Genomic DNA, 17,665 nt, shown 5'->3' on the forward strand with positions numbered 1-17,665 from the left:
TTAGGCAAACTAAAATAAGATAAATGCTGCAAATAATAAATTTATAAATTAAACTTTTAAGTAAATAAAAATGAATTAAAAACTATTTTCTACCTTTGAATTCCCATAATGCAAATATTAATTTTAAATTAATATTAATTAATCAAGTTTTTGAAATATTTTAATGCAAATCATCATAAATTTTAAAATTAATAATATTCAAAACACTATTATCGACATTTAAAGGCAAGATTATAGTACATCGATTTCTTTTTAATTTAGACATCAATTAAAAATATGCTAAATGTTGAAATATTAAATATTGGAATTGTATAAGAAATTGCTAAAACAGTATTTGAAACTTGCTAAGAAGAAATAAATTTGCGCCTAGGTTGAATAACTTTTGCTCTAGTTATATATTATAGTCTTTATAGTTTATTAGTCTTTGCAACATTAAAATCAAATATACCCAACACTTCCAAGCTGCACTCAGTTAGGAGCCCAATTGCAGTCAGGCAATCAGAGCTGCAACCGGTTTTGATGATGACTTTGTTTTAGCTTAGCAGCAACCAAATGCAAGCCAAGTTAGTTTGCAGTTTTATGCGCTGCATGTTGCATATTTCAATTGCAAATTTTCTTTTTATAAAGGCTTAGCATGAAATCATAAAATATGTTTATAATTACAATTAAATTTATATTTACAGAGGGCATTGTGTCCTATAGCATGCCCAAGGGCGTGCAACGTGGCATGGAAATTGATTTATCGGATAAGACCTATGATGGCATTGAGGAGAATGAACGATTTGTAAATGGATTGGGTCAGTTGGTGGATGGGCAACGTGGCAAGGATAACTTTCGCTTGGATATCAATGGATTTGGCAAAGGTAATATAACTATCATATAACTATAACAAAATATAATGTTTAAACTTTAATTAAAGGCTACGAATGGGTTGGCTGGCGTAATGATACTTTATATGGTCGTCCAGTGGAATTAACATTCGAATTTGAAACTGTGCGTAACTTTAGCGCTGTGATTATTCATACCAACAATATGTTCAGCAAAGATGTGCAGGTGAGTTGAATAATTAAGTAAACAAAATGTCTGTGTGCTGCGCCTTTTGTTTGTAAATTGTAAAAAGCGCAGACCAAGCCAGACAAACTGGCGGCAGCCAACTGAGCAAATAAATGCTAAACAGCTACAGACAATAAAATAAAATCCAAAGAAAATAAAACAACAAATTACAAACTACAAGCGCGCACTTTTTATTTTTATTTTTTATAAACAAACTCGAACGAAATCGAACCTAAACAAACCGCAACGCACACTCGTCTCTGTCTGTCTGTCTGTCTGTCTGTCTGACTCAGGTGGCACTTATGGAGTCAATTTCTCTGCGCTTTATCGAATGTAAACAATCATAAAATGTTTGGGCCGCAGTTTTGTTTACCCCCACTTTGATATGAATGCCAATAGCTTCAATAATCTGATCATAAAACTGCATACAGAACATGCAGCATTATTTTCAAGTCCATTGACCCAAATTATGTGGCAATGTGTTAAGTTCTTTAATTCTCAACTGTTGACTGATAACAAACTTGCAGTTGAAGTAAAAACTTCACTTTAATTAAGGCAACAAATTTCTTTTTTTTTTTATTTTCTTTAGTTGACAGACTCGAGTATCGTTCGACAGTTTAATAATTTTTTATTGTATCTCTCACTCCCCTCTATATTGATGTTATCATCAACGCCTGAGCTTGTCGCCCTATAATGCTTGTCAAATTTGTGTCAAATTAATCTGGTATTTTGCCCTTTTTTATTGTTGGAGAAATGTCGACTTAGATAACGACAGAGCTACAACTACTTTAGTTGCTTATAATTGGAAATTTCATGTGTAGCCGCAATTAGCGATAAAGTTAAACATGCCCCTTTGCCTAGATCAAAGTGAATTTTACCGATAAAATTTGTAAATATTCTAAATGTGCAGCTGGCCACAAAAAAAAGTATAGAAAAATACTAGAACTTGCATAAAAGAGACAGAAAATATAGCAGACACTATAAATTTAAGATTAGCATTCGTTTTTGGAAAAGCTTTAATATTTATATAGAAGCTTACAAAATTTGAAGTTAATATTAGCATAAGCTGGAAACTATTCCGTCGCTGCCGACGCATTTGTCCACTTGTTTTATTACGCTTTGCACACTAGAGTGAGATCCGTCAATTATTCTTCCGATTTCGCGAAAAGGTCGGTTCTCTAAATATAATTTTAATATTAATTTTCGCAAATCTAGCGATAAATCTTGACTTCGTCCCATTTTAACTACCTGCAGCAAGACTCATAAAAACTATTTTATCTATACTCAGTAATTTTATTAAAATTATAGAAGCTATCGCATAGCTTAATTTTTTAAAATTTATATTGATAATCTTATTTTCTTTATTGGCGCTTCTAAAAATATAAATATTCCAACTATGAACATGAAAAGCTTTTATTGGATAAATCAAAATAATTTAAAATAATTTTATTGGATTTTCTTTTTTAACAATTAAAGTAAAACAAAATAATTTTAAAAATGCTTTTATTGGATTTTCTTTTCTAACAATTAAAGTAAATCAAAATAATATAAAATAATTCTTGAATTTTGTAAACTGAAAAAATCTCAAATTAAATAAGTTTGATGTTTAATTTAATTTAATTTTATAAGTTGTGCTCATTGCAATTTAACAATTTTAATTTTAATAGTTCATGTTAAACGAATACTTTATTTTCTAAATTTATTACTGATGCTTGCTATTTAAAATTAAAGCTGCCAATAAATTTCTTTTGATAAGCTGCAAGTTTATTTGTCAGCATTAATATAAATTGCTTTTCAATTAATACTTCAAAATATGTTACGCTTGAGCTTATAACAGAATATAACACATGTGTATCTTTAGCTTCAGCTTGTAATAGATTTTCATTTAGCATATATAAGTTGAGCCGAGCCGAGCAACTTTGTTAATCCCAAGCTATCGAAACTGTTGTCAAACTGAACTTTAGCCAGCTCACTAAGCTGTCTGCCGGAAGTTGCCCACTTATGGGCACAAACAAACTGTTGGCACTAAGCTGCTGCCCAGCCACTAATTAATAGGACCACACGTAGCAGCAGCAGCAGCAGCACGCAAAAACAGTCTAAGCAATCTTAGTAACTGCTCTGATTTGAGCTCGCACACAACCCACAAGGAAGAAGTTTTTTTGTAGGGGGGAAAAGCTGCTCATTAAAATGCCAAAGACAAAGTCAAACAAGCAGACGCAAACAGACAACAGAACCATAGAGTGGAGGCTCAAGCGGCTTATCGAGCATCTGACATGTAATGACGGACGGACGGACTAGACGAACGGACTAAGGCGGTCTTTGGGGGCACCGACAGGTGCACGCGTGTCATAATTAAAACGCAATTAGCATAATTTTGAGCTTATCAATGCATCACAAATGTCATTTTGAGTATTTACGTCAAAAGACCGCAGCCAAAGCTGCGGCTAAGTAATTTTATGACTTATGAGACAGTTGGCAGACCAAAATGCTAATGAAAAATCATAAAAATGCGCATTACACTCAAGTGAGAGCGAGAGACTGAGGCGACGACAAACGGACTTGGATGCTGTATAAATTATGGCAAAGCATAAAGCAAATGGCCAACCGACCAGGTAGGTCGCTTACCAAATGGCGGCAACAAATCAAAGCGCATAAAAAAAAGAGACAGAAACGAAAATTTGTGGTAATTGAAATTTTATATGCCATTTGAAGCTGCTGCCAATTGCTTATACACTTTGTGGTTAATTACGTCAGCTGCGAATGTTCGAACAGCTAACATTGAATGTTTAAGTCGGACGCTATCACAGCTTATAGTGCGACTGATATAGCGTAGTTTGTTGCAATGTCGTAAAGCGAACTGAGAGGCTTAGGCAGAGCTCGAAGCACTCAAGCGATAGCTGAGCCTAGACGCTGTAGTTAAATTGAAGCTGAAGCTAATGCAAGCAACTAAGCAAATTGCTGATAAATAATGTTTGCAGCTTAAAGATATTTAAATTGTAAGCTGTATATTAGTGATGCCGTTTTAGCGTTATATCTCCAATACAAATGTTTTTGTTCTTTTTACAATTTTATTATAATTTTTTTTAAATATTCTGTAGTCTCAATGGTTTTGTTTTGATTTAAGTGGGAAAGACTTAATAAGAACTCCTAAAAATTGACTGTTTCTCCTTTTTGAACAAAAAATTGCATTTTTTCTGAAATTTTGTAGGTTCATTATTTTATTTCCTACAAAAGCTAAAATTCATTTCAAAAAATTGTGTAGTTTTTTTTTATTAATTGTATACAGTAAAAATTAAAAAATGAAAGCGGAGAAAAGTTTTTGTTTTCGTGTTCACGTTTTGCCTAATGTCTTCTGAAATATCGGGAATTCGCCAATGTAACTTTTTGTGGGCATTCTTAAATATTTGAGTAACAATTTAAAGCAAAAAAATAAAATTCGATTTTTTCAACACTCTAATTAGGGTTACCCTCTTAAGCCTATAATTAAATTAATATAGTCTGTTATAAAATGTAAACAGCACTAACCAAGATCTGATTGTGCTTATGCCAAGACTTGCAATAAATGTTGCCCACCTATTATAAATTATTTAAAATATATTTTGTGTCAACTCAAACACAATTATGCTTGAATTTTAATATTGATGTGAGAATATAGAGTTGATATATGAATATATTTAAATTTCACGCATATGATGTGAGTATTAGTAATTTAGTTTTTACTTTTAAAATAAAAGAAATGTGTGTAACTTTATGGATGATGGAAATCAATATAAAAATAATGCCAATTTGCTGGTGTTAATAAATTTCTTACACTGAAGTAGATGCTCGATTATATTGTTGTTTGTAAACTATTTAGACTCTAATTGGAAATTGGTTTAGGCGGCATTATTTAGCAGCTATGATTAAAATGCTTAACATATGCTGTAAATAAACAAATTATGAATGTAAATTTGTCCTAATAGCACTCCAAGCCAAGCATATTAATTGTTATTAATTTAAGCTATTGCCAACTATATTAATTGCTATTAATTAAGCAAACTTATTTTGCCAATTGATATGCAAACCATTTGAGCCAAAGACAAAGTCCAAGTCCAAGCACCAAAGAAAATAAATATTCGTAGTTAACGACAACAAGTCATTAACGTTGTTGGCTTGGCGCTGGGTCAATTGTTAATGGCAATGCCAACACTTACACATCCGGCAGTGCCCAAAAAAAAATAAGCAAGTTCTGGGGGCCAATTGTCTTTTGTCTCTGCGCATTTCGTTAACAATTTTATTTATTACAAGCCACTTCCGTGTCGTGTCCATAAGTGTAAGTAAGAGCTGCACATGTCGCTTGACCAAAAGCATAAAAAAACAAAAATAAAACGTGTAAAAAGCAGAACGAAAAAAGAATTTGTATGCATATAAATAAATAAAAAGAAATTTAAATGTGATTACTTTAATTATGATGCCAGGCACAGACACAAGACAAAAAGTATTAACTGTCTCGCTTGCTCACACTAACGCTGTCTCTTTTTTATTTTTGTGCGCAGGTGTTTGTGCATGCAAAAGTTTTCTTCAGCATTGGCGGACGTCAGTTTGCCGCTGAGCCAGTGCAGTTCTCCTATATGCCCGACCAGGTGCTGGATCATGCTCGGGACGTGACAATCAAATTACATCATCGCCTGGGGCGCTATCTACAGTTGCATTTGTATTTCGCCGCTCGCTGGATGATGCTCAGCGAGATTACATTCATATCAGGTGAGTGGTAGAGTGGGTGGGAGACGGGGGCGACCCCCCCGCTGGGCTCAAAAGTGTTGCAGCAAAAATTATTTTATTAAAAAATGTAACACTGGCACGCAAAAGCGTAAAACTTGCACAACACACATAATGCATAAAAAAAATACACACACACACACACACACAGACACGTTGGGCGCTTAACTAGGTTGGCAGAGTTACCTTGTTGGCCACATGGTGCGCCACTTGGCCATAAATGTGAATGCATTTGTTGTCAACACAGCAAGCGCTATGAATGGGCCCAAATGCGATGCGGGGCGGTACAGTGGGTGCTGCTGTTGCTGCTGCTGCTGCTGCTGCCTCTGGCATAGTTGATGTGCCTCTGTTGTTTGTAGTTTAAATTAATTTTTTATGCTGCTCGTTCGTGCTGCTGCCACTGCCGCTGACTTGTTAGTGGATTTAAAGCGCAACATAAAACGCGACTTTGCATAAAGCTCAATTCATTTAAAGCTTACATGCATATTTTTTCGAAAAGTTAACAAGTAACAAAAATTAATTCAAAATGCGCAAAATAAAAAATAAAAAGGTACCAAGCGAACTTTCGACTGCAAAAAAAAATGTCCCAGCATAATAATTTTAAATCGCGCGCTTTCATTAACATGACTAATGACAAAAAATACATTTTAATACCAAAAAAAGTTGCTAAGTACTAAAATAATGTTAATGACTTCCTAAAAAAATTTAATCTTTCTCTAAGCTTACTCAGAAATATTTAACATTAGGTATTATACATAATTAATTGAATATGCCGAGACACAATTTTAAAATATTAACAATAATAACAAGAAAAAGCTAAAAACATGTTTTTGGTTTTTAAGGTTATTGATGTCGAGATCTCATACTCTCTCTCTCTCTGGTTGAGCGGCGTGAGATCATTTAATCTTACTATCCTAATGTCTAATTCATATTGTTCTCAACACTTGTTTCCTCCCCAAACTAAATTAAATAATGTAACCCTCTAGGCTAGTTTAATTAGTTCTGCATCGATTTGTTTATATATATGTTTTCATGTTCATACAGCTTCGCGTCGTTAAGCGATCTCGCGCTATCACTGTTTACATTCTTCTTCAGATGCTTGTTTGTTTTGTGTAATCATTGATGTGTGAGCTCTTCCGCCTCTTTGCTCTGTCTCTAGAAAACGAATAATAATACACTACTAAAGAGTTTTACTCAACCATGTTGATTGCAAGTATAATGATTCATAAACAAAAACATAGTGGTTATAAAATGTCTTTAAAAAAAATTGCTATTCTTAAATATAGAAAATTGCACACAAATTTTCTTACACAGATGTGTATTAGCTGGTTTCATGTAACATAATGGTATCTCCTAACATAACTAGTGTAATTTGTATATATATAAAGTATTGAATTTTATTTGTAAGATTTTGGTTATCCAACTCATTTGAACTGTTCTAATAATTAAAATTCATTGCCGCTAAATACTTGTGTTTTTATATAGTTTCAATTACCTTGCACACTTAACGTAACTTTCGAAAAGCCTTTCATTACACTTAAAAGCTTAAACCTAGTTGAGTAGTGTAATGTTTTTGTATTTAACTAGCATCTGCTCTTTTACTGTCGGTAGAATAAATCAGTAAGCAAACATGCCGAGTGCTAAAACTGACCCCCCCACACCAAGTTGAGAGTTTGCATTTGCAGAAGTTTTCTCTTAAATAGTTGGGCACACACATAGGTAAACGTACGTGTGCGTCTGTGTGTGTGTGTGAGTAGAGCAAACAGTAAACATAATTTAGCCAGGCAAACTATAAAACTTAGTGCGCCTAACGTTGCAAGCACTTGAAGCATAAACTGCAACTGCAATTGCAACAGCAACAGCAACAACAACTTTGAGCAATTTTGAATTTAATTTTCCATTGACTCTCACTTAAAATTATTCGTGATGTCCACGCATTAACATTATAAACTCCAGACAAAACGAGACAAAATACAAGAATGAGATACTCACGACTTACACTACGACTGATGTTGTTTGTGTTGTGTTGTACTCAAGATAGATGTCTCCCTAGAACTATCTAAACCAGAAGGCTACGTTTACGCAGCTGAGAGGCCAATGATTTCATAATGATAATATCAAATTTTCATGCTTAAAGCATACAGAGAGTGCGCTGCGCCATATAGACTTCTTGTTTTGCTGAGCGTACTGCACTAATGCTTGCATATACTTAGACAGCTTAGAGTTGATACTAACATAGGATCGAACCAGTCTATTACGGGTGGGTTGTGAATCTACCTAGCTCCATTCGCTGTCTGGTGATTGTCATAGTTTAAGTATTTGTTTAAGCGATGATGGATCGGTCAAAGTTATTGTTGTATCAGCTTAGCCCTAAAAATCAGACGTGCTAATGCGTGTGCGATTAGCTGACAGCAGCATATGCCACACAGTAGCAGCGCACAAGGATATTGTGAAAATTAAATGAGTTGCATTACTTTTGTGCATTTGAAATTTGCAACTCAATGAGCACACACTCATAGTCTGGGGCTGGAGCTGGAGCTGGTGCTCGGGTCTGGTCATGCTGCGTTTGGTGACGCTAATGTCGATCAGCTCACAATCAAGCTTATCAGTGCTTCCTTTCCGGCTTGCCGCTTTCTCTAACCTATTTTTTTTCTCTTTATCTTTATCATCATTTCGATTGCTGTTCGTGCTTTTACTTCTCTTGCACTGTGTTTGTTCAAATTAATAAGACAGCGGCATTGCATTGCTTTCTTTGCGTACATACCACTTGGGCTATCATGTATTGCTGCTGCTATGTAGCCGAGCAGACATATGTTTCTGGACACAACATGCCTTAGGTGTGCAACAAGTAGATATAGTCGTATCGTATCGTTGTCTTAGATAATAATCACTACTCGTTAATAACCAATATATCGACAAACTAAATTTCAATCTCTGTTCGTAGCAGCTCAATTATCCACGAGAACCGAACACAGGTATACACGCACAGTACCTAGTATGCTCCAATTTTCAGCCGTAGTAGTACATCCAGGCAACAGTAAGAATTGAAGCTTGTTGGCAACATTTATTCTACACAACATTTAAATGCATGACATTTTGAATCCCTTGATACATAGTTTAATAGACAAAATAATAGATCGTCATTTATTGGCCGGAACATAGTCCAAGGTGAAAAGACGTAAAGTCGAAATCCCGGTGAATAGTTTTTTCGGTTGAGTGTACTGTGTTAGCAATTACTATCTTATTTTATTATGCGATTGCTGCCATTTTTTGTATATATATAGTAATTAGTTTATTTTTGTTTTGACGCTTAGCTTATTATTAAATTATAATTATCAATTTAATGTTTATGATTGGCAAAAATTTTTAAATATTCCATGACTATGCGAAATTATTAAAAAAAACTTCAAAAGTTTTTAGATAATTCTTAATTTTTCAATTATATGAATTCATATGCATTTTCTTTTTAGTTTATTGCGCTACAGTACAAATTTCATAAGAATAATTAAAATATAGTTGATGATTGCAGAAAAAAAGAGTACGAAAATCTCAATTATGTAAATAAACTTCAATAATGTTGCATTATTTTAATAAAAAAAAAACTTCAAAAATTTTTAGATATTTCGAAATTTTTTCAATTATATGAATTCTTATGCATTTGCTTTTTTGCTTATTGCGCTAGTTTTTCATTATTTTCGTATAAAACAAGTACAAATTTCTATAATAATAATTAAATAACATCTTGATAGATCGCAAAAAAAAAAAAAAAAAAACGAAAATCTCAATTATGTGAATAAACTTCAATTATGTTGTATTATTTTTAAATTATTTGTAATGTTTAAAAAGTAAAAATATTTTATTTTGATATTATTATATTAAGATTATTTTCATAAAACAGCTTTGATTTCAACAAACAAACTCGTGTTAAAAACTGTTTTTTAAATTTCCATGGCGTAAATTTCATTAGAACTAACTAAATTTTAAATCAAAAATTCGCTTTAAATAACTAAAGATAACGTATTTTCTTTTATTTATTATCTCAAAGCAAAAACCATCATAGAAAGTTTTATTTGCTAACTTATTTTTTAAGTCCTCTTCGTACATTTAATTTCTTGTACTTTAATGTGCAGCAAATTTGTAGTGCCCTTTGTATATTTTTATACGTTTAAAGCTAACGCATTTCTTTTAACAAATCAGTTAGCTCTCGAACTATAGTAGCTTTTGTTAAGCTATCTGCACTCTCGAGAGATCTACTGGAAAGGGAATTTAATCAACGACTTTTGGACTCATTTGTGATTCCCTTTTTGTTGGCGCTGCCTTGTGTCTTAGTCCTTGCTTACAGAGATTTGTTTTTTATGTTGCATGCGCTTTGCTTTCGCTGCTTTGTTTTGCTGCTTGCAGCCCCGTGGCGTATTTAAGCTTGCCAAGTGCTTTGCTTTTATAAATCAATAACATTGCAATATATTTTTGCATGCTAAGACTCTCGTACCCTATATTGTCTGCTTTTTCCATTTTTTTTTTATTGCTCGGATTTTAATGCATTCGCTTCAGTCAGTCAGTCCAATCAGTCATTCATACAGTTGTGCATTCGATTCAGACAGTTAGCCAGTGAGTCGTCAGTCAAGCATACAAGCTTGCATACAAATTCATTTCAATAACTTCCGCTGCTCTGCTGCGCTTTAAATCCTTCGTGCAATTTCCACGCTTAATCCTTTCTAATTGAAAATCGTTTTGTATTCGAAAGCGACTACTCCCTCTCTCTTTTCCGCTGAGTGCTTTTTGTGTCAAATGTTCAATGTGCATAAACTCTACACGTACAAGCAGCAGCAGCAGCAGAAGAAGAAGAGAGTGAGAGGGGCACTCTTGCATTTGTATTCATACATGAATTGCATCATCATATCCTGTGTGCCAGTTGATTTGTGTAGCAAGCAGCGGCCTTGAGCCAGAGCAAATTGCAACAATCATTTTGCATTTTGAAATTTCGGGCTCGTAATTTGCTTAATGGTTGAGTTGAAGTGCCAGAGCCAAAGTGCATTGATATTGAATGCATTAAACTGATGTTGCAGTTGCCATTGCTTTACTATAATGCAATCAATGTCTGGCGCAGAAAGGAAGCAAACTGCTGCAGACAAACAATATGCTGTTAATGGAGGTCACGTGCTATTTGATTGATTAAGATAAATGTGTTTGTGTGTTGTGTCTGAAAAGCTTCAAGACTATTTCTGTCCATTGTGCAGGAAATTAATATATATATATATATTTTGCATTTTAAGCAATTCATATGAAGTGTCAAAAGTACGATTGTTAGCAATTGTTGAACTTATTGTTGAATTCATCATCCATGCAGTAAATTCACCAGTAAATTGTTGAAATTATAGTTTATGTAATGCAATTCTAATTCGTTCAAACATGCAAATTCCAGCTTATTGTTTTAGAACGGAAACAAATTGTGAATTGTAATGACATTCCCAAGATAATTTCACCAATGCTTAGTTTGGATGGCAACAAAGCTTGTTTCACAATAAAGTTACTTAGTTTTCACCAATGAGCAATGCTGAAATGTTAAAGCAATACAAAAATTAATGAGAATTATGTTTGAGTCGGTTAAAAAAAATTTTTTTTTATGTTTGCCAATTTTATAATATAGAAATAGAAATATAGAAATTTTTTTTTTAAATATTTTTGAAATAATTTTAATAAATTATTTGGATTTATTATAAATCGAAGTTATTTAATAATTAACAGGGGCTTAAAATGTTAAGTTTAATAATTTCTTATAATATAATAGTAAGCTTTTTGTTCAAATCTTCAATTTTTTATGACTTTCTAAACTTATTATCCGATATATTTACTTGCATAACATTTTATCTTAACTTGTTAAGCTATAAAAATGCAATTTAATATTTATTTATTGCCTATTTTAAGCAACAATACAATATTCTCACTTGATCTTGACACTTGCGCTATCTTTCAAGATCTTTAATCTCACTCCCACACACAGACATCAAGTGGGACAATTAACATTTTGTCTACAGCTACACTACAGAACAAAAATTAACATATTTTAGGTACGCTTAGGTTCACTCGAACATATGACGGCGCCTGCTTTGAGCGCTTGCAAATCCCAAATGGATTTTGTTGCAGACAAAGTTGGTACGCCAGCGGCGAAAGGGAAACAAAGGGGTTGGGGGTGGACTGGGAATGACAGAAAATTGTGTAGCCAACGCTATTTGCATGGCAAATTCAAACACACGAAAGTAAACAAAAAACTTTTGTGCCAAAAACAAAAAAAAAGCAAACTTGACGCCAAAGAAAATAGACGACACGCGTGGCCAACAACAACAATAACAACAACAACAACAAATAGTATGATAACAACAACAGCAAACAAGTTCAAAATCAATGCCAAGAGCTGTAAAAATTTGCATTTCCCCAGCAGTTTTTGTGATGTGGTTTTTTTTAAAGTATGTAACTTTTTTTTTTGTTTTTTGCTGTTTTTAAATATTGAGCGGAGTTCAACAAACGCTTGAGGCGGAAATGCATTTGGAAATTGTGCTTCAACCAGGCGGGATAACCAGCAAAAGCGGCGGCGGCGTCCGTTGGGTAAACACTCAACGAGGCACTAGATGCGGGACGAACGTTTTGCGCTATGTTGTTGATGTTAGTGTTGGTGTAATTGTTGTTGTTGTTGTTGTTGTTATTGACGACTGTCTGGTTTTGGATGAATGGCAGTTTCAGTCGTTTCTGTTTATTGTCTGGCAGTGAAAGGTCAACAGCAAACAATGCAAACGCTTCAACGCGCCCTCTAGTGTGTATATGTGTTAGAGTGGTGTGTGTGTTGTTCGGTAACACCTACAGTATGCAACACTAATTGGCACTCAACGGGGCGTTGCACTTCAGCAGCTGCTGCTGCAGTCTGCGCTGCGCTGCTACTTTCTTTAGCATTTCGTTGACATCGCAGCTGAAGAGCTCTGCTCATTTATCATAATAATCGCGCTTCACTCTGCTAATTGCTCACTGAGACCCATTAGCTCGCCTGGCTTATCAAGGCGGACAGCTGTCAGCTGACAGCTTCCAACCAGCCAACCAAGCTCGCTTACCTGTCCGCCCAGCGCTCTCAGCTCTTCTATCTTTTTATGCTGCAGCCTATTTAGCTTGCAAATGAGCGCATTTTTTCCGAGCCTAACCTACTTTTTTGCCAACTACTAACTCCCGCTCTCTCTCTCTCTCTCCCTTTTCATGTTTGCAGTGCCCGTGGCGGGCAATTTCACAGATGAGGAGCTGCTCAATGTGCCGCCCTCGAATGGTGTCGCCGTGGCAAACACATCCGAATATCCCTTGCAACGCGATGAGGTTGGACGCGCTGTCAGCAGCGGTGGCGAGCGCAGTCAACATACCACGCAAGGTGAGTCCACCAAACATTTGAACTGTCTATTAATTGGTTTACAATTCAATTTTAATGCACCCAATTAAGCTGTTGAACATTTTAATTTTAAGCACAAATTTAAAAATATGACAATTATATTAATTACTAATTAATAATAACAAACTCAGAAAGAACTTCAAAATAATGCAATCTTTCCTGAATATAATATTTAAATAATATGAATAAAATATTAATAATAATAATTTACAGGCTAAATTAATTAAATCCTTTGAACTGCTAACGATTAATTTGGCTTAAGCATAGCTAAAAATGTTAAATACATATATTTCATAGACTTACCTCTCAATTCAAATTTTTTAGTTGATAATTTATAACTTGCTTTGTATGCTTTGGCATTTTCTTTTCAGGTTTTGAAAAGCATTTGAAAAAATAATATATATCAATACATTTTAAATAAATTATTTATCGTTTAACTTGGCTTAAATCTGCTTAAGACTAAAATATAAATAAAATGTTAAAGAATTCAATTAAAAAATAATATATCAATACATTTTAAATAAATTATTTATCGTTTAACTTGGCTTAAATCTGCTTAAGACTAAATAATAAATAAATGTTAAAGAATTCAATTAAAAGTTTGGAAAATGTATAGCAGACTTTTCTAAACAATTTAGGTAATTCTTATTACATAAAATTTATTTTAATAGGCAGTTTTTAAAATGTTAATATATTTAGTTGAACTGCTATTATTTTTTCGAATCTTTCATTACATCTTTTGTTTAAATATTACAATTAACAAACAAGTTTTTGCATACGAATCTAACAAAAGCAAATTTCGTAACAATTTCGCTGCAATTTTCAGCAAACAAAGGCGTGTGGCAATTGTAAGCCAGCAAATAATTTCAAGTTTATAAGAAATGCAAAATATATTTTCATTAAAAGCTAAAGCTTGCTTGCATATTTATTTGCTAGTTTTTCATTATTTTTTTTTACACCACAGACAATAAGCCGTTGCACATTAAACAAGTGTAAAGAAGAAGAAGTAATTTTTTTTGTGCTGTGCTTTGCTGTTTTTTGCAGTTATCTCGCCCAAGCCCATGGACCATCAGGAACCGGAAACGAGTTTCGTTGGCGTCATAATCACAGTGCTGGCTACGATTATACTGATGCTGGTTGCCATTATACTTTTGATAATAGCGCGCAATAAGCGTGGACGCGGACGTGGCAACAACGTTTTGGATGCATTTCAGCACAATTACAATCCGGATACGCTGGGCGGCATTGATAAGCGCCTCAATGGCAATGGCGTCTTGAAGGTAAAAAATTAAAATCAACAGAGACACGCAAAAAAAAAAAAAAATGGCAGTTTGCCCATTACATGGAACATGAAAACTGCATATGTTTGGGGCGTTAGGGCACCCAGAATGCATGTTGAAGCTGCAACAACAACAACAACAACAACAACAACAACAACAACAACAGCAGCAAAAAAATGTTGTACAATGCTGCGCAGCTGAGGCGCCACCATATGGAGAAATCATGATTAAAAACTGTAGTTGGCCTGCAGGACACAAAAAAAGGAAAAATGCAGTTTTTTTTTTATTGCACTAACATTTTTTGCTCTCTCACCTTTCGCCCCCAGGTGGTAACAACAATGGATGACAATGAGTCGTCCATTGACAAGAACAGTCTCTACCATGAGCCCTTCAATGTGAACATGTATACGAGCGCGGCCAGTGCCTGCTCCATGAATGACCTGCAGCGTCAGCATGTAACGCCGGACTACACAGGTGAGTGGGTGGGGTTGGGGTTGGGGTTGTTGGGTTAAGGGTCCAGGCATTGGGTTGCACAATAAGCTGCACATTTGTTGTTGTTGCAACTGCTGCTGCTGCTGTTGCCGTGGGGCATGGTAAGCGCTCATAGCCAGGCTCAAGCTTCAACTCCTGCTGCTGCAGCTTTAGCTCTTGATCCTGTTTCTGCAACAGTTCCTGCCTAGCTACGATGCTGCTGGTGCTGCTGGTGTTGCCAGCTGATGAGTTTGATGTTTTGCGTCCAGCCTGTGACAGGACATGCAAATGTCGCTGTTGTTGTTGCCCTCGCTGCTGCTGTTGGCAAAAAAAAAAAAAGAAACGAGATGAGAAATGAGAGAACGCAGCAATGCTTAATTTAGCGCACAACATGAAAGTCCAGTGTGATGGACTTTTTGCCAACGGTGTCGAGGCAACAGCAATAACCTTTCCCCCCCTCAAAAAAAAAAAAAATGCTGAAGAACAACAACAAAAATTGCCGCACGTTGTTCGCGCCGCAGGACATAATTTTGAATTGCTCAGAACAGCAGTTTGTTAGCCAAACTGACAGCGGCTACAACTGAAAATGCACTAAGCCTAGCTAGTTGAGAATATATAGCAAAGTTTCATACTTAATTTGCTTAAATATACTATTTTAATATTTGGGCCCAACAGGCTAAAATTGAAGAGTTTAATTGTAGAATAAATTAATTTTTTTGGCTTAATATGGCGCTCAAATTTTATGTTGAAAGTTTCCCTTAAACTGCAACATCAGAATAGCTACATTTTTAAAAGCGATCATATGTTTATGTTCATATTATATTTTATTATTTTTTGCATTAATATATCCCAATAAGCTAATATTTATAAGCATTTGACGCTTGCTCTAAATCTTTACAATAATTTTTGCTGAGACATAAATCTATGAATTTGAAAAAAGTACCAAAGTCTTTCAAATTGATATTATTAAACCATAAATTTTAATTTAAAATTGTTAAAGACAAATAAAATCTAAAACTAAATATTTATTTATAATTAATTAAATCTAAATCTGCAAGCCAAATACAATTTTAATTTTGCCTGTAAATATTTTGTAGAAATTTTAGTATCTATTAATTAAAATTTATAGCTTTTATTAATAAATTCTAAAACTTGACATTAAATATATTTGCACAATTGAAATTAGCTGTTAATTTTATAAATTTTTTTTACTCAAACAGGAAATTTATTCAGGTATTTTAAAACATTATTTTAAGTTTGAAAAAGCTTTAAGAAATTATTAGTTATATCTTAAGCTTGTGTAGCTTTATTAAATTAAAAAAAAAAAGTTATAAATTACAACTGAAATTATTGCAGCTCATTGAAAGCTCCAATCCCAAAGCTTAGCGTAAATATTCGAAAGCAATTGATAAGCGTGTTAAAAATCCAATCAGCCTAATATTGAGCTTAAAATTGTTCAGCCATCGCTCTAATACACACACTTTCCAGAATAATTTTGCAGTGCAGTCTAAGCGTTCAGTGCTCAGTGTTCAGTCGAAAGAGCAGACACAATGGAACAGACAGTTCAGTGCTTAGTACTGAGTACGGAGAAGGGAAGCAAACAGCATGTGAGCCCAAGCTAATTGCCACATGAACATGAAACCTAATACAGTTACGGGTTACGAGCAAAAGCAACATAATTTCTAATGAATTCTAATGTCTGCTGCTCTGCTCCGCCTAGAGGCATGCTACACTTTTTGCATTGCTTGCGTTTTAAGCTTGCTGAGCAGCAGCAAGTGTTAGAGTGAGACAGTGAGCACATAAAATCGACAACGTGCAGCAGAGTGTGGGCCACATTGTTTGGCCCGCATACCAGTGTCCATCAGCAGCGTCCAACGTCATTGTCATCACTTTATGGCACGGCCTTTCAAGCTCTCGATCAATTTTGCCCAAAAAACTTTGCTGAATGTTGCCTTTGGGTGCATTTTATATAACTGGGCAACAACAAATATTTGTCAACGTCTTTAGTCCTTTGTCTTGCTGCCATAATAATTTAATTTAGCACAAATAAATTATAACTTTAGCTCAAACCCAAGCCCAAGCACTCATCGCACAGTTTCGCGCGCGTAGCGCTGCAAATTGAGTGCTTCAAACTTCAGACTCAGACACTTGTATTAAAGTCCATTTGACTGCCAATTTGCGCGAACTTCTTGTTGGCAATCACAGCACAGCGAAAAAATTCCACATAATAACCATTGCATGCAAATAAACATGGCCAATGAGCAGCACAAGCGTCAGCTCAAGCACGAAACTCGTTGCCAGTTCGCAATTTGCTGCTCGGCTGGCATAAAAAGTAGCTGATAATCGAATAGGTTGAGTATTACTTTTCCTGGTAGGCGTTTACTCAGAATAATGAGAAATTTTATTTCCTTAGAAATTGAGCTCATTTGAATCTTTACAAAAAATGTTATTTATATAAATAAATTATGCACAGTCGGCTAAACATGCATTAACAAATTAATATACAAATTTAAACAATTTGCAATTAAAGCAAAAATAAAATTGCTAATTTATATATTAAACTGCTTAGCATATGAAAGATACTTAGAAAAAATTGGCTGCCTAATAAAATATAACAAATTAATATTATGGATTTACATTTTTATACCAAGTTATTACGTTTAAAGTCAAAAGTAGTTTG

At 34.3% G+C, this 17,665-nt stretch overlaps 1 protein-coding gene across 1 annotated transcript in view; it reads left to right on the top strand.

Annotated features, from left to right (window-relative positions):
• The window catches only part of LOC117134642 (discoidin domain-containing receptor 2), an 87,119-nt gene that overhangs the window by 63,031 nt on the left and 6,423 nt on the right, over positions 1-17,665 (top strand). Inside the window, exons 6-11 of the mRNA XM_033294867.1 lie at positions 684-863; positions 920-1,053; positions 5,589-5,796; positions 13,061-13,216; positions 14,279-14,514; positions 14,841-14,988. Coding sequence (XP_033150758.1) covers positions 684-863; positions 920-1,053; positions 5,589-5,796; positions 13,061-13,216; positions 14,279-14,514; positions 14,841-14,988 — 1,062 coding nt within the window. The remainder of the gene's footprint in view (positions 1-683; positions 864-919; positions 1,054-5,588; positions 5,797-13,060; positions 13,217-14,278; positions 14,515-14,840; positions 14,989-17,665) is intronic.

The sequence above is a fragment of the Drosophila busckii genome, unplaced genomic scaffold, assembly GCF_011750605.1.
Source record: "Drosophila busckii strain San Diego stock center, stock number 13000-0081.31 unplaced genomic scaffold, ASM1175060v1 hic_scaffold_57, whole genome shotgun sequence".
Lineage (NCBI taxonomy): Eukaryota > Metazoa > Arthropoda > Insecta > Diptera > Drosophilidae > Drosophila > Drosophila busckii.